The sequence below is a fragment of the Littorina saxatilis genome, linkage group LG13, assembly GCF_037325665.1.
Source record: "Littorina saxatilis isolate snail1 linkage group LG13, US_GU_Lsax_2.0, whole genome shotgun sequence".
In the NCBI taxonomy this organism is placed as follows: Eukaryota; Metazoa; Mollusca; class Gastropoda; order Littorinimorpha; family Littorinidae; genus Littorina; species Littorina saxatilis.
The window spans coordinates 20,557,710-20,577,815 of record NC_090257.1 but is presented as its reverse complement, the minus strand read 5'-3'; the positions used below and the strand labels follow the sequence as shown (position 1 = coordinate 20,577,815).

The window sequence follows — 20,106 nt, the reverse complement described above, 5'->3', positions numbered from 1 at the left end:
TCAACCAAATTGGTTCAAATTTTGGTCAAGTACTCTTCGACGAAGCCCGGGGTTCGGTATTGCATTTCAGCTTGGTGGCTTAAAAATTAATTAATGACTTTGGTCAATAAAAATCTGAAAATTGTAAAAAAAAAAAAAAATTTGTAAAACGATCCAAATTTACGTTTATTTTATTCTCCATCATTTGCTGATTCCAAAAACATATAAATATGTTATATTCGGATTAAAAACAAGCTCTGAAAATTAAATATATAAAAATTATCATCAATTTTTTTTTTTCGAAATCAATTTAAAAACACTTTCATCTTATTCCTTGTCGGTTCCTGATTCCAAAAATATATAGATATGATATGTTTGGATTAAAAACACGCTCAGAAAGTTAAAACGAAGAGAGGTACAGAAAAGCGTGCTATCCTTCTTAGCGCAACGAATACCCCGCTCTTCTTGTCAATTCCACGAGCACTGCCTTTGCCACGGGCGGTGGAGTGACGATGCTACGAGTATACGGTCTTGCTGCGTTGCGTTGCGTTCAGTTTCATTCTGTGAGTTCGACAGCTACTTGACTAAATATTGTATTTTTGCCTTACGTGACTTGTTATATTTAGTCAAGTTTTGACTAAATATTTTAACATCGAGGGGGAATCGAAACGAGGGTCGTGGTGTATGTGCGTGTGTGCGTGCGCGCGTGTGTGTGTGTGTGTGTGTGTGTGTGTGTGTGTGTGTGTGTAGAGCGATTCAGACTAAACTACTGGACCGATCTTTATGAAATTTGACATGAGAGTTCCTGGGTATGAAATCCCCGAACGTTTTTTTCATTTTTTTGATAAATGTCTTTGATGACGTCATATCCGGCTTTTCGTGAAAGTTGAGGCGGCACTGTCACGCCCTCATTTTTCAACCAAATTGGTTCAAATTTTGGTCAAGTAATCTTCGACGAAGCCCGGACTTCGGTATTGCATTTCAGCGTGGTGGCTTAAAAATTAATTAATGACTTTGGTCATTAAAAATCGGAAAATTGTAAAAAAAATTAAAAATTTATAAAACGATCCAAATTTACGTTTATCTTATTCTCCATCATTTGCTGATTCCAAAAACATATAAATATGTTATATTCGGATTAAAAACAAGCTCTGAAAATTAAATATATAAAAATTATTATCAAAATTAAATTGTCCAAATCAATTTAAAAACACTTTCATCTTATTTCCTGTCGGTTCCTGATTCCAAAAACATATAGATATGATATGTTTGGATTAAAAACACGCTCAGAAAGTTAAAACAAAGAGAGGTACAGAAAAGCGTGCTATCCTTCTTAGCGCAACTACTACCCCGCTCTTCTTGTCAATTTCACTGCCTTTGCCATGAGCGGTGGCCTGACGATGCTACGAGTAAAATGGCATTGCGTTCAGTTTCATTCTGTGAGTTCGACAGCTACTTGACTAAATATTGTATTTTCGCCTTACGCGACTTGTTATATTTAGTCAAGTTTTGACTAAATATTTTAACATCGAGGGGGAATCGAAACGAGGGTCGTGGTGTATGTGCGTGCGTGTGTGTGTGTGTGTGTGTGTGTGTGTGTGTGTGTGTGTAGAGCGATTCAGACTAAACTACTGGACCGATCTTTATGAAATTTGACATGAGAGTTCCTGGGTATGAAATCCCCATACGTGTGTTTCATTTTTTTGATAAATGTCTTTGATGACGTCATATCCGGCTTTTCGTGAAAGTTGAGGCGGCACTGTCACGCCCTCATTTTTCAACCAAATTGGTTGAAATTTTGGTCAAATAATCTTCGACGAAGCTCGGGGTTCGGTATTGCATTTCAGCTTGGTGGCTTAAAAATTAATTGATGACTTTGGTCATTAAAAATCTGAAAATTGTAAAAAAAAATAAAAATTTATAAAACGATCCAAATGTACGTTTATCTTATTCTCCATCATTTGCTGATTCCAAAAACATATAAATATGTTATATTCGGATTAAAAACAAGCTCTGAAAATTAAATATATAAAAATTATTATCAAAATTAAATTGTCCAAATCAATTTAAAAACACTTTCATCTTATTCCTTGTCGGTTCTTGATTCCAAAAACATATAGATATGATATGTTTGGATTAAAAACACGCTCAGAAAGTTAAAACAAAGAGAGGTACAGAAAAGCGTGCTATCCTTCTTAGCGCAACTACTACCCCGCTCTTCTTGTCAATTTCACTGCCTTTGCCATGAGCGGTGGACTGACGATGCTACGAGTATACGGTCTTGCTGAAAAATGGCATTGCTCTCAGTTTCATTCTGTGAGTTCGACAGCTACTGTTGTATTTTCGCCTTACGCGACTTGTTGTTAGTTCTGAACATCTTTATATTTGTATTATGGGCTGGAGGCCTAACAAATACAATTTCCCGCCTTACGACTTCTCTCAGCATGAAGACATACAGACAGACAGACAGACAGATAGACGGACAGACAGACAGATTTATAGTGATGAAGAAGGAACATATTCAAGATAGAGAAAGTCGAATACCAATGTGCAAAACTTACTAAGAGGCGTTTTTTAATTTTATTCAGTTTAAACTTGTTGAGCTACCAATCATGTGAACTTGACTTCTGATAAACGCAACATTTTTACTTGTGTAGTTGTTTTGTTTTATAGGCTTTATTTTTGGTGATTATGGGACAGAATAATACAGACGATTCGGCAACAGAAAACTTATTTAATAACATAATTAGTTTAATGCCATTACAGAAAACAACACTAGTACTAATGCGACACATCCGAAAACACAGACCGTGTCATGTGAATATACACGAGGCAAAACAATTATTGCAACAAATGTCGCGCCCAAATAAAAGCATTAGGCTTAATTCCCCTGTCATTTCATTCAAACTTTATATATATGCCAGTTGCCTATTGTGATTTTTTTGTCGATTTTTAATTGGGCCCTTCCGTTTTTGTCTAGTGGATTTTAAGGGTACCCTTATTTGAGCGGCGGTCACGTGATCCCTGCAACAGAAGTCCAAAAGGTGAACCAGATAGTCAAGTGAACGGCCTTAACTGGCCTATAAAGTTTGAATGAAATGACAGGGGAATTAATGCTTTGACTTGGGCGCGAAATTTGTTGCAATAATGTTTTGTCCTAGTGTATATAAAGAAACACAAAAATATCACGAACTTTAAAAGTGAGCTAATTTGTTTTGACCAATAATAATTTGAGCATGGTTTCAGAAGTGCGAGGACGCACTTACTCTTTAAAAAAAAAAATCAGATCATAATGACAGTAAATGATAAAAATGGCTAATAAAACCAGCACCTCATCTCGCGATCCACGTGAGTTTGTCGTGTCATTTCCGTTAAAGGGAGGCGAATCTAGGAGACGAATCCAAGAAGGCACAGAGTTGTCTTTGCTTTCCATGGCGTTGGAGTTTCTCGTTATAAGAAGTACACACGTTTTTGTCGACGCTTCGAATTCCACCGAATTCCAAATTGTCCACAGTTGTAGAAGATTCAATTGTCCATTTTGTCCATGACACACGAAATATGTTTCGAAAAATTAGCTATTGTGACAATTTAAATCACAATTGAAAAAGCTCTCGCTTATATTTAGTGTATCACCATGCAATGTCCCTTATAGGAATAGAAGCCTGCGAAGGCGTAGAGAGTTATTTATCGCCAAAATAAACACAAAAAGTGAGAAGCAGCAGCTGCTGTGTTGTCACAAACCGAAATATCTCACAGGTAATATAATAATAAAGGCGTCATATATTTATTCACTTGAGACAGAAGACATAACCTGACAAATAACATCGGATGTTTTCGTTTTTAAGTTAAAATTAGTTGTCGTCATTCACTTTTAAAACACCGGTGAAAAAAGAAATACTTCTATATCATAATCCAAAATCTTATTGTTCATTTATTATTTATTATAATTATCTCAACAACAAAAGAGCTACTGCCACTACAACGAAAACTACGTACATTTCCGAAAAAAAAGAGTAAACGCGTTATTGTAAACGTGTTATTGTAAACGTGTTATTGTAAACGTGTTATTGTAAACGTGTTATTGTAAACGTGTTATTGTAAACGTGTTATTGTAAACGTGTTATTGTAAACGTTTCAGAAATCTATCCTGTAACTTACTAGACACTGACAAGTCTTCTTCTAGGAGCTTCTTCTTCTCCTTCAAAGTGAGCAGTTTTAATTGCAAGAATGACTGAAAATGGTTACACGTCTCCATATACTATTGATAATTTATGTTGTCCTCCAGACTGAACACTAAACACCGTCTATAATTGAGCCGGAAGTTGCCTTCGCGCAGACATCGCGAAGTCTTTTTACCGAAATGTCAGTGCCAAAGCTCCGTGCAGCGAGCTTCAACAAGTAAACTTCGCAAAGTCCACTTCGCCCAGTTAATATCAGGCTTAAAACACACTATGCATGGGACAGCTCTAACATCAAAAACACATTCTCATTCCTAGGAATAGACGAGGTTATGACGTCGCACTCTTGCACTCTCCTTCAGAACCACGAAAGAGATCGGGTTTTTAAAGCACACACAAGAAAAGATAGAAAAATATTACACTCAGTGACACAACACTTCTCGTTTACACACACAGTGGACATGGAAAGAAGACGGTCCTATTTAGTATTCAGTGTCACAGCCTCGTTCTGGACGACAGAGGTCGTGAGTCGGACAGTCTAGGCAAACTCACTGACAAGTTACTCCGCAATGAGGGTAAGAGCAGCAGTATACGAGGTGTTGTAAGAACATCGTGGAAATCTGAGGACACAGTCTAGCGACCAACACGATAAAAGCCGCAGTCGAGCGACTTTGATTTTTGGTTTTGCTCGTTGTAGTTTATGCGTTCGGCTTTAAGGCTGTCTCAACGGAAACGTTTTTCTGTGAAATGTCAAATTTGGTTGGATTTGGAAGCTTAAAGACCCAGTCCTTCTCGTGTAAATGCTTCGGGTAATCATCTCAGATATGTCTATGATGTTTCCTAGAATAAGACCATCTCTTCTCATACCCAAAATGAAAATGTGACCCTCCACCACGGAATGAGTCGCATGTCACCTCGCGCGGTTCTGCACTAGGCTCAATATAAGTCCGGGGGGTGTATGGTAACAGTGTGAGGGTCACCTTAGTCACAGGCTTATAACTCAACAAGTTTTCTCTCTTTTCTAAAACGGTTTTCACCACTGGATAGAGCATAAAAAACTCTTTAGGAAAATGTAAATATATGAAAATCATGCAAAGGTGACATGCGACTCATTTCGTGGTGGAGGGTCACAAATGTCGAGCTGCTTTCTGTGCAGAATGGAGAATGTCTGGGTGACTTAATTTCGCAACTGACACTCATGGCAATGAGTGATTTCAATTGGTTTAAACAAAACTTTATTCAAGTTCTATCATGACAAAAAAACAATACATGGCTTTTAAGATGACTAACTCAAGCATAAAAGGCTTATTTTAAGCAATCCCAGTAAATACATAACAAAGGTCAACATGATGGCGGACTAAATACATGAACTCATTTCAGAAAGCGATAACGAACATTGATTTCAATTCACAAAAACAACCCCGCAATCAATACTTTCAATAAAAGCAGCCAGGCATTTGATGTTTGGTATGTGTCCAAGTGGCTGAGTTGTGACACTGCATAAAGGCCTCGAGAGATCTGAGATGGTGACCGGTACCGTTTATGCGGGAGAGACTGGGCCTTTAATGTGATAGAGTCTTCGAAGATGTGACTAAAGAACTCTATTTTCTGTTGAAAAGAGAGTACCTGCTCAGTTGGAGCTCACAATGAAACATGGTGCTGCAAGAACCAGAAAGTAAGATGGATTTTGAAAAACATGTATTTCTTTTGTTTGTTTGTTTGTTTGTTTGTTTGTTTGTGTGTTTTTTGTTTGTTTGTTGGTGTTTGTTTGTTTGTTGGTGTTGTTGGTGTTTATTGGTGTTTGTTTGCTTGTTTGTTTGTTGGTTTGCTTGTTTAATTGTTTGTTTGTTTGTTTGCTTGCTTGGTTTTTTGTGTTTTTGTGTTTTTTTGTTTGTTTGCTTGTTTGTTTATAAGTCTGGTTTCTTGAACTGGACAGAATACTTGTTGAAGTGTCTTTCAAGGTTGTCCATGAACACTTAAAAAATTAACAAACATAAGTTTACCTGTAAGCTTATTCACTTTCAAGTTTATCATACACTCTAGCCTCAGGGGCATTCAAGCGAACTTCCTGTAGCTGAACGAACAGGGACCCTCGAGTTTGAGTCCACATGACGCTGTGACTGCATTAATAATGTGACATAGCCTCCAGCCATGCAGGCACAACGAGGAGGAACACATCGCATGTCGTTCTTGTCTTCTTACCCCCCCCCCCCCCCCACACACACACACACACACCTCCCCACATGTATCCTTTAATCGTGTCACGCCCCGTAAGAGTAAGGTTTGGGAGACCGAGACAGATTTATATGTGGGACAGTGATGAATTGTTTTTGCTCTTCTGTTTTGCTCTTTTGTGTCGGAGGAAATTCATCGGTTGTCACGATGACGTCACGGGGGTGTCATGCGTGTAAACGAGTGTTGGGAAAATGATGTCACCCAGAACAGTAATGTAAAAAGGGCAGAGGGGAGGATCGAGAGAGGGGGGGGGGGGGGGGTGGACGTGTTTCTGTGTTAACGTGTGTGTTGGTTTCCTTGTTCGTTGGTTTGCTAACTTGCTTATTGTTGTTTTTATGTGAATTTGTGTGTATATAAATTATATGTGGTTAAGAGAAGTCCCTCTTCGGGTGAGAGCTGGTTGAAAAAAGTTCGTGGTATGCTAACAAAACGAGCATCGTAAATATAGATTCAAGTTATCTGTCTTATTTTAATTAACACAGTAATCGTGGAGACCGAACACGTACGACCGCCCAAACCTTGGGCAATTTAAAGAAATACAGTAATGATGCGTACACGCTCGCTTCGGCAACTGTTTCCAGTAAACAAATACATAAGAACAGAAGGGACAGCAAGACAATGACAGAACACACACACACACACACACACACACACACAGACACCCACACACACACACACACGCACGCACGCACGCACACACACACACACACACGCACACACACACGCATACGCACACGCACACACACACACACACACACACGCACGCACGCACGCACACACACACGCATACGCACACACACACACACACACACACACACACACACAAGAATGATTCAATGAATCCCTCCCCTAACTAATTCTGCACCCCCCTCCAAAAAAAAAACAAAAAACCCAAAAAAAAAACTAAACGATGGTACCCCCTCACCCCTGAAGACAATGGGTCCTCGAGAGCGCACGTGTTTGTGACAAAGACAGGAGTCCTTCTGAGAGTGACAACAATTAAAGCCCTACGCGGACACACACTAACGTTCACGTACCTGCGGGTTAGGTGTTAACACAGACCGTCTTAGGTCACACCTCTAATAGTGAAAGGAAGGTTACCCTTCACTGTCGCGCCCGGTACCTGTCAACAAATCACGCCTGTTTTGTTTTCCTTAATGACACCCCTTCTTCCCTGCCTTTCTCTTTATCTCCTTCCTCCTCCCTCCCCAAGCGTATTACCAACTGGTCTGGGGGGGAGGTTAAATTCGAATAGTCAGTCAGTCAGTTTCTCCCTTCCTTAGCACTCCCCTCCACCACCTCCACCACCCCCCTACCGGTTTTCCCGAACTTCAGACAGGGCTAGACCATAGACCATTTATCCTGGACCGCAACGAGGTAGCGCCTCTCGCATTTAGGAACCTACGCTTACATGGCCTTTCAGAAATCAGGGGGACGTCATATCCGGTGTCGATTGTAAACATGGACGAAGTTGCCGAGGTAAGTTCTGAAAATGCTAAAATAAACTCAGCAAAAGTGCATATGGAACATGTTTTTCGATGAGTTTTGTTAAGTTTAGTTTGGAGTTTTGGAAAATCCAGTTCATTGTCACCTCCCATTGTCACAAATAACTGGAGCGTGCTTTCTTTTCACTGTCTTCGAATCGCTGGCCTTTCAAACCGGACTTGACGCGCCCCTGAAAGTCAAGAGTCGTAACCTCGAAGGGTCACGTGACGAGTTGGCGGTCCAGGCTAGACCTAGTCTAATGTATGGCAGTGTGTGAAGGGGTCCTACATCAACCAGTGGTACAGAGGCCGAAAAGAATCCTGTTTGGGTCCAGGGGCAAATGTTTTGATATTTAGCATTTAGTTTGAAGTCGCGAAAGGCGAAATTACTACATTTAGTCAAGCTGTGGAACTCACAGAATGACACTGAACGCACTGCATTTTTTTTTACAATGACCGTAGTCCGCCGCTTGTGCAAAACGGAGTGAAACTGACGAGCCTGTTCGGCGCGGTAGTGGTTGCACTGTGCTGCATAGCACGCTTTTCTGTACCTCTCTTCGTTTGAACTTTCTGAGCGTGTTTTTAATCCAAACATATCATATCTATATGTTTTTTGAATTAGGAACCGACAAGGAATAAGATGAAATTGTTTTTAAATCGATTTCGGAAATTTAATTTTGATCATAATTTTTATATTTTTAATTTTCAGAGCTTGTTTTAATCCAAATATAACATATTTATATGTTTTTGAAATCAGGAAATGATGTAGAATAAGATGAACGTAAATTCGGATCGTTTTATATAAAAAAAAAGTATTAAAATTTTCAGATTTTTAATGACCAATTTTTAAGCCACCAAACTGAAATGCAATACCGAAGTCCGGCCTTCGTCGAAGATTGCTTTTCAAAAATGTCAATCAATTTGATTGAAAAATGAGGGTGTGACAGTGCCGCCTCAACTTTTACAAAAAGCCGGATATGACGTCATCAAAAGTATTTATCGAAAAAATGAAAAACACGTCCGGTGATATCATACCCAGGAACTCTCATGTCAAATTTCATAAAGATCGGTCCAATAGTTTGGTATGAATCGCTCTACACACACACACACGCACAGACAGACATTGTCACAAATAACTGGAGCGTGCTTTCTTGTCACTGTCTTCGAATCGCTGGCCTTTCAAACCGGACTTGACGCGCCCCTGAAAGTCGATCAATCAATCAATATGAAGCTTATATAGCGCGTATTCCGTGGGTACAGTTCTAAGCGCTTGTCAAAGAGTTGTCAACACAGGACTAACAAAGAAACTAACATCTACAGACGGACACGAACCCTATCACACACTATCAAACCCTGATAAACATACAACAAACAACTGTTTAACAACAATGTACACATCAATAGCTAGGTCCAAACAAAATAATATTAAACACAAAGAAAACACCTCTCACAGAGCACAGCACAAGAATGTCTTTTGGGGCACAACACATCACGTCGAACATGAAAGTCGCAGCCAGCTACGGGAAGAACACCTGTAATTAATAAAAAAAAATACACCTGTAATTAATAATGATACTTATTGTATACGTTTAAGAAATAAATACAGCTGTATTTATCATTAAATACAGGTGTATTTATTTTAAATTACAGCTGTAATAGTTATGAGCCAAACGGCTTTCCATAAAGAACTGAGTCTTCAACCTACTCTTGAACGCGTCAAGAGAGGGGCTCTGGCGAAGCTCAAGCGGCAGGGAGTTCCAGACGGAGAGTCGTAACCTCGAAGGGTCACGTGACGAGTTGGCGGTCCAGGCTATTTGGTCTATGGCTAGACCTAGTGAGGCTAGTCTAATGTATGGCAGTGTGTGAAGGGGTCCTACGTCAACCAGTGGTACAGAGGCCGAAAAGAATCCTGTTTGGGTCCAGGGGCAAAGGTTTTGATATTTAGCATTTAGTTTGAAGTCGCGTAAGGCGAAATTACTACATTTAGTCAAGCTGTGGAACTCACAGAATGAAACTGAACGCACTGCATTTTTTCACAATGACCGTAGTCCGCCGCTTGTGCAAAACGGAGTGAAACTGACGAGCCTGTTCGGCGCGGTAGTGGTTTCGCTGTGCTGCATAGCACGCTTTTCTGTACCTCTCTTCGTTTGAACTTTCTGAGCGTGTTTTTAATCCAAACATATCATATCTATATGTTTTTTGAATCAGGAACCGACAAGGAATAAGATGAAATTGTTTTTAAATCGATTTCGGAAATTTAATTTTGATCATAATTTTTATATTTTTAATTTTCAGAGCTTGGTTTTAATCCAAATATAACATATTTATATGTTTTTGGAATCAGGAAATGATGTAGAATAAGATGAACGTAAATTTGGATCGTTTTATTAAAAAAATATATTACAATTTTCAGATTTTTAGTTTTTAAGCCACCAAGCTGAAATGCAATACCGAAGTCCGGCCTTCGTCGAAGATTGCTTTACAAAAATGTCAATCAATTTGATTGAAAAATGAGGGTGTGACAGTGCCGCCTCAACTTTTACAAAAAGCCGGATATGACGTCATCAAAAGTATTTATCGAAGAAATGAAAAAAACGTCCGGGGATATCATTTCCAGGAACTCTCATGTCAAATTTCATAAAGATCGATCCAGTAGTTTGGTTTGAATCGCTCTACACACACACACACGCACAGACAGACAGACAGACACACACACACATACACCACGACCCTCGTCTCGATTCCCCCTCTATGTTGAAACAGTTAGTCAAAACTTGACTAAATGTAAAAAGGTACACTTGCCAATTTGCCGGGTTGGGGGGGAGGGAACCAGGACCACCACCTACGGAACAGACCACCACCACCACCACACCCACCACCACCTACGGGACAGACTTGCCTAGTGTCAGAAGTCATAACGTCCTTTAGCCAAACAGACATTCGTTGATCTGCGCCCTTGCGTCATTATCTCGGCTTTATTGCTGCACCAACTTACACCACTGTTGATATGACTCTGCTTGTAGGTTGTCACTTTTTTATCTGACACCGGTCAAACTCGACAAGCTGAGATTGATGAGACTGCCTATTTTCGGGTTCTTTTGGTATAATTGGCTCCGCGTACATATACAGGTAATGACTATTCGCTCGCATGCGCATCTCACAGATCACGCAGTTTCGGGAAACTGTGAGAAATGGAATTCATTAGGTACACACCAAGTTGCAGTAATTGGCGTATAAAAAAATAGTTCTGGTGATTAGAATTCCTAAAATGCTAATAAGCCTGGTTGAACAACTCCTGTTTGTAATTATAGCTTGGTGAGCTCACATTTTGCAATAAATATATCTATATACATACCCAAATATTGCTCAGATTCAAGAAACACATTTTTAATAATAATAATGATAACAATAATAAAACATTCTTCTATAGCGCTGTTCACTGCCAGATAACAGTTTCATGGCGCTTTACATTGGACATTTTTGAGCAGAAGAAAGACTGATCTTCAAATACACGTATATTTCTGACCCAAAAACTGCTGTTTAACATCTGGGCAAACTCCCCCGAAATCGGCGTATGCTGGCTGAATGACGGGGTAAAAACGGTCATGCACGTAAAAATCCACTCGTGCTAAAAAAAATGAGTGCACGTGGGAGTCTAAGCCCATGAACGGCGAAGAAGAAGAAGAAGAATCTGGGCAAACTACAAAATATCCTTAACTTTTTGTGCTCAGTGGATATATACATAAAGTAAATGGAAGCGCCTCTTGCACGGTCGACGACCATCCTGACCTCAGGTCAAAATGAGTTCGGCTCATTCTGGGCTAAGACAACTGGCGATAGCCGTGGAGCGAGGATTATCAGAATGGGTCGACCACCTGCCAAGGCACTGCATACTCGCGGCGAAGGACAAATCGATCTGACCTCCTAATAGGGGTAGTCTCCTTAAGCTTCTTGTGCAAACGAATTGGCTCACCGTGTCTGATCTGTCCAGACTTTTACGGTGAGAAAAAGCCATACCACCACTTTGACATATACCAATAATCAAGAGCCTGGTCGTTTTTTGGGGTGTAGAATAGGTATTTATCAATACATTTATTTCTTATGATACTCGTAGCTTTTTAAGAAATTTATTCATCCGAGAAAAAAATTCATATTCCGCACACACAGCAGTCAGGCAGTTAATTTTTGGTATGTGTCTAGGTGGCCTTATCTCACGTAAAAACCAGGACCGAATTGAGAACTGTTTACACTCGAAGGAATGTGCCTTGTAGAGGTCACGTCATAAAAAAGTGACGCTCTTTGTTTTAGTCAATAGCAAGATTTAGATCAGCACTTTTCAGGACGTGTACGGGAACGTGTACGTGTAGCGTCATCAAATCTAGCTCTTACGTCACGCGTTTGCCAAGATCTGCAGTCTTGGTGGGAGCAAAACAACGTATGCATTTGGAACATTGGAGATAAAAGCGAGTCACGGGTGACGCAATATCTACATGTACACGTACAGGTCTTTGCTACACGTTCGACCATCTAAAACACTGTAATTGTCTGGGAACCGCTCCACACGCACGCACGCATTTACATCCATATCCACTAACCATCGGCTTCCTTTGTGTGCCTTAAAGCCCCAGTCTGCCTCAAATAGTTTACAGAACGATTTAAATCTTCTTCTGAAAAAAGCAGTTCTAACCTTAGCGAACACTCTTGCAAAAGCATTTAATAGCATTAAATGACACAGTTCGTTTGAATGGCTATTTAGCTCGCGTAAACCACACACCTGTTTTCGTGGGTTATCTTACCCCTGAGCCATCGTGAACCCGTGTGATCCACTTTCCTTTTTTTTCTCACAATTTAGTAGTCAGTTTGTGATTTCAATGCAACTCGCTGTATCTGCAATAGCACGTTATTGTGTACCTCTGAATCTAAAACGCAACGCGAGTCACACGAACTGAGCGATGGCGGTTGACTGTTGAAAGAAACTGGCGACATGCAGAACATTATTTTGTCTGCTACGAGAACCACGTTTTGCGGGACACACTTCCGGGCTATCTTTTTTAAAACTTTAAAAACTTCGAGTTGTACTGATCTTGTCTTGATGAAAAAAGAATTCTTTTATGATTTAAGAATGTTTGTGTAACAAGCTGTCAATTTATTATTTAGATTTTAAAAGTTAAGTCTAACGCCAAAACGCGCCGTCCGATTGTATGATCAGACAATCCGGCTCGCCACGCAAAAATAAATTCTTTGACAATTGCTCGCTCTTTACGTAGGGCACCTAGGATGTTCTCAAGCGGTGAGTGTATAAACGAAAGGGTGTTTGTACTGTGTGTAAAAGCCTGACAGTATCTGTGATGGTTTACGGGAGGCTTACTGTGCCTTTAAAGAGGTTGTTACATTGTTAGTTGACCTGACACTGATTCGTTATCGTTTGCCTGGACTTTGGTGTAACACAAATTTACACTGTTGTTGATGTGACGCTCTTCAAGTCTACGGTTGTCATACACTGTTCTGGTGACGTCAGAGTCGACAGACTCAGATACCAGAGAATGTCCAAGTCCGTTTTCTTCAGTACAGTTGATTGGGTACATGCTAAGTGTTCAGCCGAGTTAACAAGAGAACTGTTTGTTATTTGTTCCCTCCTACTTTTTAATCGTTCGTGCTACAGGAAATGTGATATCTACCGACAAAACCAAACCTGAAACACACACATAACCACACACACACACACACACACACACACACACACACACACACACACACACACATACACACACACATGCACAGACACACACACACACAAACACACACAAAATAATAATAATGCGAAACAAGAAAAGAAACACAACAATAGGACATCATACAGTCAATCTGTCGGCTCCATTATTCTTCGCCGTGACTAGTACAATGTTCTGGACCTTCTTGCATAAAACGACTTTTCTTTAAATTTGTAAGCACGTTTTCTATTTAAACAAACTTAACATCAACTTTCAGGATTTCAAAAATTCAAAGAAACGTTGTGTGTGTGTGTGTTTTAGTTTTTTAATTGTTGGTGTACTTTCAATTTTGGGCAGGTGTTTGATTAACAAAATAATATTTAAGCTTCCAAGCTCAAATGCACTCCCGTAGTCCGATTGTTTGACAGACAGACAGACAGACAGACCGACCGACCGACCGACCGACCGACCGACCGACCGACAGAGAGAGAGAGAGAGAGAGAGAGAGAGAGAGAGAGAGAGAGAGAGAGAGAGAGAGAGACAGACAGACAGACAGACAGACAGAGACAGACAGATAGACGGACAGATAAGCAGTCAGGGATTAGAATTGCAAGGGAGGCAACTAACCAGTTTTTCAGACACTTTCAGAATCGTTCTTACGCCCCTTAGCTAACCAGCTCTGGTGATGTAATGTGGACCCGCCCGACTGTGTTGGATGCGATGAACCACGGACCATTGAACAGGTCCTCATCAGATGTTTGGACGTGAAAGAACGTCGTGACATCTACTACAGTGCAGATACTCTTAAGTTTGTATTCCCTGACGTCCGCCCCCCCCCCCCCCCCCAACATGATTTATAACTTTTTAAAGGAGATCAAGATTTTTAACAAGATCGCAAGTACCATGTGATAGACTAAGTAGATATAAATGTAAATAGTTTCAAACAAATAGACCGCCATATGAACTGAGAATCGGCCCCGAATAGCCAAACAAGATTGAAGGGACTTTAAAAACCAAGAACTAATCAACTGTTGATATAAATTATACGAAAACTCCTTGTATGTTTCACTCGTCTTTACCTCTGTCTGTGTCTGTATATATGCATCGGTATGTCTGTCTCTCTGTCTCTCTGTCTCTCTGTCTCTCTGTCTCTGTCTCTGTCTCTGTCTCTCTGTCTCTCTGTCTCTGTCTCTCTCTCTCTCTCTCTCTCTCTCTCTCTCTCTCTCTCTCTCTCGTTACCTTTGGAAGTAACTCGGAATTTCTCTTCCTCCCATCCCAGATTCGTAATAGAGTTGATGACACATATATTGACAACATAAATCAAAAAGTGGCGCCAGATGTCACTGTTATCAACACTACAAATCCAAGGAAACAAAAACAAAAACAACAAATCAAAGGAAAATCTGACCACTCCTCGCTGAACGAGTGGAATACTGTGCAAGACATTCCTTTATATCAATGCGATATGAGTATTTATATAGAGAAAATACTACATGGCTTTTTGTGTGATACTGTACCAACAGCTCACACGAGGTTTTTGCAAAAATATTGAAATGCCAGCGAAAGTTTGACCCGACCTTTTCAACATGAAATACGCACGTTTGAAGATACGGTTTTGTTTTCACATGAATGGTCTCTCTCATGAACCAGGGGCGGACCTAGGGGGGGGTTCCTGGGTGCCCGGAACCCCCCCCCCCCCCCCCATCCGTGTTTTTTTTTACCTTGTTATCTTCCACGAGAGGCCTCCGATTGACCTAAAAAAATAAAATTCCTTCAGCATCTGGGGGGCTTTGCCCCCCAGACCCCCCACCAGGGCTTTGCCCATGGACCCCACCGGGGCCTGAGCGGCCCCTGGACCCCTGCTCCAATTGGGAACCCCCCCCTTATCCACAACTAGGTCCGCCCCTGTGAACGTAGGAAAAATATCAATTTATTGTTATCCAATCCGATTCAGAACGTATTACTTCCGCGATCCGATCCTCATTTATGACAAGACCAACAACCATGCAACACAAATATCCCCCATCATGCTAAAAGGAGATAATCAATAAAAACACAAGCCTTATGATCAGTCAAGTTCAATTTGACTGGACTGATACAGCAACATAGTTTAAAGTTTTGGCATAACACGGGCACGGATTGGCGGAAGATAAACATGGCTGGGGGGGGGGGGGGGGTAACTGCTTTATTGTGAAATTCCATCCCTCCAAAAGCTGGGCCCAGGTTCGCTGTCAACAACGGGTCTCAGCTCAGCTGCAAACCTTCATTAGAATACAGAATACAGTATTTATTGAGCCAAGTGACATTAAAAATCATTTAAAGCACAAGGAATTTCGCGTAGTGTTGATAAAATCACGCACACACTCACACACACACTGACACACACACACACACGCCCACACATACACTGACATACACACCAACACACACGCGCCCACACTACAGCAGTCACGATCACACCATCACACGCAGGGCAGACATGAGGTAAAACAAATGACAATCATCTATTAAAAGAAAATGTTCAAAGAGTGGTCTAAGATGCTGGTGGAAGGGTCTACACAGAATACAATTTACCCCCGAAATGTATTTAACATCCTAAGTCGTAATGAAATGTAGTGAAGATGTGCACATAACGGAAACATTCAAATAGGCACATGGAAGCACGACAAGCTATTTTGGCGTCATTATGTTTTCGTACACACACGCACACACACGCACGCATGTACGCGCCTTTCTTCGTGTGTGTGTGCGTGCTTGTGTAAGCGTATGCGTGCGTGCGTTCAGTTCGCATGTTTGATCGTGCATGCGTGCGTGTGTGTGCCGGTTTGCGTGCGTTCGTGCGTGCGGCGTGCGTGCGTTTGTGTGTGAGTGTGCGTGCGTGCCGCGTGCGTGCGTGCGTGCGAGCGAGCGTGCGTATGTTTGTGTGCAGTGTATGTGTGCGTGTGTGTGCGTGCGTGCGAACGTGTGTGTGTGTGTGCATGTGTGTGTGTGTGTGTGTGTGTGTGTGTGCGTGCGTGCGTGCGTGCGTGCGTGTGTGTGCGTGCTGCTTGCGTGTGTGTATGTATGTGCATGTGCATGTGCGTGTATACGTGATTGCTAGTTGTTACCACATAGTGACACTTACCGTATTAAGCAAATGTTGAGTATCTTTCACGTCCCAAAGTGCTGGTGTATCCATAGCTGTGTATTGTCGCTCTGTGTGTCACAAGTTTGTTTTCAACCCACAACTTGCAGCAAGCTGTCCAGTATCCACACACCAAGTCCCCGCTGCAGCAATGTGTGCGACGAGCCTTCACATCCGGCTTTGCTATTAGGCCGACACAAAAAAAGGTGATGGTTAACGTAACCTGTCCGAAAGAAATAGTGTTGGTGCGTACGTCGATTTTTTTTTTACATTTTCTTTTTTAAAGCGCTCAAGTATATTATTACGAAATTAAATCATAACAAATGTAGATACTGTGGACAGAAAGCATCTAGGCTTCTCATTTTTTGGCTCACGAAGTGTAGCCTATGCGATCGTAACTTTGTCTGTCTGTGCGTTTGTGCGTGTGTGTGTGCGTGTGTGTGTGTGTGTGTGTGCGTGTGTGTGTGTGTGTGGAAATCTCTCCACGCACACGGTAACTTAAGACCCCCTTAAGTTACAGTTCAACACGGAAATGTAACCTAAGGTGTGTGAATTGTCACTTAACAGTGTGATATGTCACCTAGATCTCAAATGTGGAAAAGCCGCTTATGATGTTGAATTGTTCCTTTGTTGAATTGTAACCCGAAGTTGAAATGCAACTTAAAGAAATATGTTGAAATGTCTCCTAATGTATTGAAATGTAACTTAATGTACTTCTATACGACAAGAATGTTTAAAGTCTTCTTTTCATAAACATCATCTATAAAAACATGTTGTGCATTTCTGTGTACATGATTTGTGGTAATATCATGATATTTATTAAAATTAAAAAACAACTTCTGATGAATAACATTAAAGCAAAAAAGCTGAAAAAGTGTCTGGCTTTATTAACCCTCAGCGAAAGCTGAAGGGTTATTGTGACGATGACTTTCTGTCTGATGTCTGTATGTCTTTCTGTATGATGTCTGTATGTCTTTCTGTATGATGTCTGTCTGTCATGATGTCTGGATCCACCGATCTCAAAAAGTTATGAACCGATTTTGATGAAAATTTCAGGAAAGATGACAAACTGGGAGTGCTCCGGACTCTGTTCGTTCGTTCGTTAGCTAGTTTTACTTCCATGTATCTTGGGATAGATGTAAAGAAGACTGGTCACATTATACTGAAACCACCAAACCAGGCCGGCAACAGGATAAATGATATGGGCACCCACAGCCCAATGCTGGATTCGAACCCGTGACCTCTCGATCATGAGCCCGGGGCTCTACCGACTGACCGATCCAGCTCCCCGGACTCTGTAAGCCTGGTATTTATTAAGTATCGCTGAGGGTTATGCGCTCTTATGCGTGCTCTTGTTTGGTATTGCTTTTTGACTCACATGCGAAGCAAAAGTGAGTCTATGTACTCACCCGAGTCGTCCGTCCGTCCGTCCCGTCCGTCCCGGCGTCCGTCCGTCCGAAAAACTTTAACGTTGGATATTTCTTGGACACTATTCAGTCTATCACTATCAGTACCAAATTTGGCAAGATGGTGTATGATGACAAGGCCCCCAAAAACATACATAGCATCTTGACCTTGCTTCAAGGTCAAGGTCGCAGGGGCCATAAATGTTGTCTAAAAAACAGCTATTTTTCCCATTTTCTCTGAAGTTTTTGAGATTTAATACCTCACCTATATATAATATATAGGGCAAAGTAAGCCCCATCTTTTGATACCAGTTTGGTTTACCTTGCTTCAAGGTCAAGGTCACAGGTGCTCTTCAAAGTTGGATTGTATACATATTTTGAAGTGACCTTGACCCTGAACTATGGAAGATAACTGTTTCAAACTTAAAAATTATGTGGGGCACATGTTATGCTTTCACCATGAGACACATTTGGTCACATATGATCAAGGTCAAGGTCACTTTGACCCTTATGAAATGTGACCAAAATAAGGTAGTGAACCACTAAAAGTGACCATATCTCATGGTAGAAAGAGCCAATAAGCACCATTGTACTTCCTATGTCTTGAATTAACAGCGTATCGCGCACGTGCGGTTTATTCAGTGTCACTACTCATGCGTTCTGTGTCACGGGTTTCTGCGTCGTCTGCTATTCTTTTTTTCAGAGTAGCTCAAGTTATTCTGTTGTTGTTGGCGCGATAGCGAAATTTGGGAAGACTGGTTTCTCATGCATTCTCAGGGGTTTAGGCTTATATCTCACACACATATGGAGCGGCGATACCGAATATTTGGCCCAAGGGTGCTTGTCACTGGTCATTATCTTACCACATAAAAAATTGGTGCGAATACCTTTGATAGTTGCAGAGTTATGGGGCAAAAACCACAAAACAGATGAAATGTGCGTGCCCGCCCGCGTGCTTTTCTGTAATCCTGCTCGCACTGAGTTAGTAAACCAGTGACTAGTAACTTGCCGTAAAAACTGAAGTAATCAAAACCCATAAACTAACCCTAAAACCTAACCTTAACCCCTAAATCTCACAAAAATCGTACAAAAATTGAAGAATTAAAACTTTAAGAAAATGAGCAAATAGAATATATAAAAAAAAGTGCAAAATCGCAAATATCTGTGGCTTCTAATCGGAAATTGTCCATCGATCGGCAGTACTATACACACTATTGCTTTTCAGGTTGACGATATCACTGAATAAAAAGTAAATAGTAGATATGGGCTGTTTATCCCCGAGTACGCAGTACTAGGGTCCTGCAGACTTTAATTGTGTGTCTGTCTGTCTGTCTGTCTGTCTGTCTGTCTGTTCGTCTCGACTTAACAGCTTATTGCTGGGAAACTACTGGGCGCAGTTCGTTCAAAAGTTGATACACTAACTTGATAATAGGTCCGATTGATCGTATTAAAACTTCATAATGTTACCTGGGACCTAAATGCGAAATATTCCACAAAAACGACTCTTAACGGGGGGAGGTTTGGCGGTGGGAGTACAACTGCCGTGCAGCTAATGGAACAGCCAGCTAGCTGGTGCGAATCACGTCCGCCTATGGCCAAAGTGATCCGGGATCGATTCCCGGCATGGGCGGTCTATATTTTTTTTAATTTTTTTTTTATTCTTGTTTACTATTGTTTATTATGAACGTTTTAATGTTTTATTTCACTCTAATAATTTTTTTAATTGTGTAAAATAAATTAAAAAAAAAAATTTTAAATTCTTGTTTACTATTGTTTATTATGAACGTTTTAATGTTTTATTTTACTCTAATAATTTTTTTAATTGTGTAAAATAAATAAATAATTTTTTTTTTAAATCCACGTGCACAAGACGAAAGCACGTCCGCCTATGGCAAAAGTGATCCGGGTTCGATTCCCGGCATGGGTGGTCTATTTGTTTTTTTTTTTTTGCTTTTTTTTTTAAATTCTTGTTTACTATTGGTTATTATG

The 20,106-nt window shown here is 40.7% G+C and overlaps 1 protein-coding gene and 1 long non-coding RNA gene across 3 annotated transcripts in view; both read right to left on the bottom strand.

Annotated features, from left to right (window-relative positions):
* The window catches only part of LOC138983831 (uncharacterized), a 45,653-nt gene extending 28,787 nt beyond the window's left edge, over positions 1–16,866 (bottom strand). The window contains exon 1 of one of the 2 annotated variants that reach the window (XM_070357166.1): positions 16,712–16,866. In XM_070357166.1, the coding sequence (XP_070213267.1) occupies positions 16,712–16,765 (54 nt within the window). In that variant the 5' untranslated portion in view covers positions 16,766–16,866. Of the gene's footprint in view, positions 1–3,310; positions 3,711–16,711 lie in introns of those variants that run through there. The other variant, XM_070357165.1, reaches the window with a different exon arrangement.
* LOC138983859 (uncharacterized) overlaps positions 1–20,106 on the bottom strand; it is a 410,309-nt gene that overhangs the window by 173,775 nt on the left and 216,428 nt on the right. The window lies entirely within an intron of this gene.